This window comes from Anneissia japonica, unplaced genomic scaffold (assembly GCF_011630105.1).
Source record: "Anneissia japonica isolate Jap-2015-1 unplaced genomic scaffold, ASM1163010v1 scaffold250_len512249_cov173, whole genome shotgun sequence".
NCBI lineage: Eukaryota > Metazoa > Echinodermata > Crinoidea > Comatulida > Comatulidae > Anneissia > Anneissia japonica.
Genome location: NW_022687603.1, coordinates 358,103 through 360,008, shown reverse-complemented (window position 1 = coordinate 360,008; position 1,906 = coordinate 358,103). Strand labels below are relative to the sequence as shown.

General features: G+C 34.8%; 1 protein-coding gene across 1 annotated transcript in view; it reads right to left on the bottom strand.

Annotated features, from left to right (window-relative positions):
* The window catches only part of LOC117120423 (uncharacterized protein DDB_G0290685-like), a 4,849-nt gene extending 3,546 nt beyond the window's left edge, over window positions 1–1,303 (bottom strand). Inside the window, exons 1-3 of the mRNA XM_033265461.1 lie at window positions 1,148–1,303; window positions 740–827; window positions 7–152 (exon numbers count right to left, since the gene is read on the bottom strand). Of these exons, the coding sequence (XP_033121352.1) occupies window positions 7–152; window positions 740–827; window positions 1,148–1,288 (375 nt within the window). The 5' untranslated portion in view covers window positions 1,289–1,303. The remainder of the gene's footprint in view (window positions 1–6; window positions 153–739; window positions 828–1,147) is intronic.
* Window positions 1,304–1,906: the final 603 nt, after the last annotated feature.

The following is a 1,906-nucleotide window of genomic DNA, read 5'->3' as shown; positions in this document are numbered from 1 at the left end:
AGATGTGCCAAGTGGCGTGATAAGAGGCTGTTCTTCATCTTTCACTTTTCTTTCTCTCTTTTCATTATCCATAATGACTTTGATCTCAATTCCAGTGCAAACGTTGCATATTAATAAAAGGATTATTATAACAACTAATAACATCGCAACAACTGCAGTGTAATAAAAGAAAGTAATAAATTATTAAAAGCTGGTAAGGAATTAAACAGTAAACATGAAGAGTGGCAGTCTATTTCTATTTGATACTAAAAATTCGAGATTTTTAAAATTTTAATTATCTAAAATAAAAAAAACTATAAGCCATAAGATAATTAAGAAAAATAAAATAATAATAATGATAATAATAACCATAATGAAAATGATGATAGAAAATGTATTTGTGGATTTAGTGACAGAGGAACGAGTTTCAATGACCGCAGTGTTCTTAGAACATTTTCGTTACACCCAGGCAATCTATCTTGTATTCACTGTAATGCTGAATTGAATACAATTTTAAATATTTAAAAAATTGCGTAACAATAATGATAATTATTATTATTATTGGTATAATAATTACAGTTAATAATAATAATAATGATTACGATATGATGATAATATCAGAGTTAATAAACAACTCCCTGATAATATTAATAATCATAAAGATGTAGCTTAGCTAATGACCATACTATTGTAATTACAGAATGAATAGAAAATTATTAATAATGTTAATGAACAGTCAGAAATTAACGTTTAGGCCTACATGCAGTCATAATGGGATCGTTCTTCTCATCGGTACTTGCGCCTGAAATGATTGGTTGAGCTGGTAACACATTCCATGGCGGCAGTGTCTAAAACCAACAAAAACAATAAAATAGGCCTTGAAATGTTGCCTCCCTTCTTTGACGAAAACAAATTCATTTTGTTGAAGTTTTGGAAAACAAAGAACACATACGGACCAACTGAAAACTTGACCTGCAGAGCAGACAAAAATAGCTGAAGTAGTTAATAACCAACTAATATCCTCAATTCCCTCCTTAACTAATCGCCGATCCCCCACGTAACCTTCTCCCCCACCTACTTACAGTAGTTGATTCATATTTACACGACACCAAATTTCAAACACCCTTATTTCATATGGTTCGTTTTGTACCAACGCGGGCGTACTTACAATTTCAGGCTGCTCAATTGATGGTGGTTCTGATGGTACAAATACAATGGGAGTCAGGAACCCAGCACAAATCCCTTTCTTTAAACTTTCCGAAGTGTCTTCGATTGCAGCAGTACTCATATAGAATGTTTTGATTGGCATGTTACCATTATAATCCACACCTGTAGAGTAAACGAATGAAAAAAAAAACTGGATTTACAAATTGGAATCGGCATCATCGGTAAAACATCGTCATCATCATTTGTCGCTTTTATTCACGTCCGCGTCACCATGTGATCATCACCACCAACATCACCACGGTCATAGTTATCACTATCATCATCACCGCCCCAGGCCTCACAGGGGCGCAACCAGAGAGGGGTCAAGGGATCCTTTTCCTAGCCCCCCCCCCCACCTCAAATTAATCAAAATTTTAAAACATCCCGATTATAGTACAGTAGTAAATGAAAGTGAAACAAGGTATACTGTATAATAGGAAATGTTGTGAAATAAAAAAAAAAACATTTTGTTACAATCATGGTAACTCTCTGGCTACCCGTATTGAAGTAGCAAATGAAAACACCTAATTTAATACAGTATTATTTGGTATAGTTAGGGAAGAGTCCGACTCTCATCAGTCATTTTGATACCGCACCTCTCGTAAGCCACCGCCTCCCGTAAGCGACCGCTACAACTTCTTACTTTTGGATTTTCCTCTTGTCAACAAATACGATCAGATTGTCTAATAATTCGCACCGAAATTTAGATGCGGTGATGTTG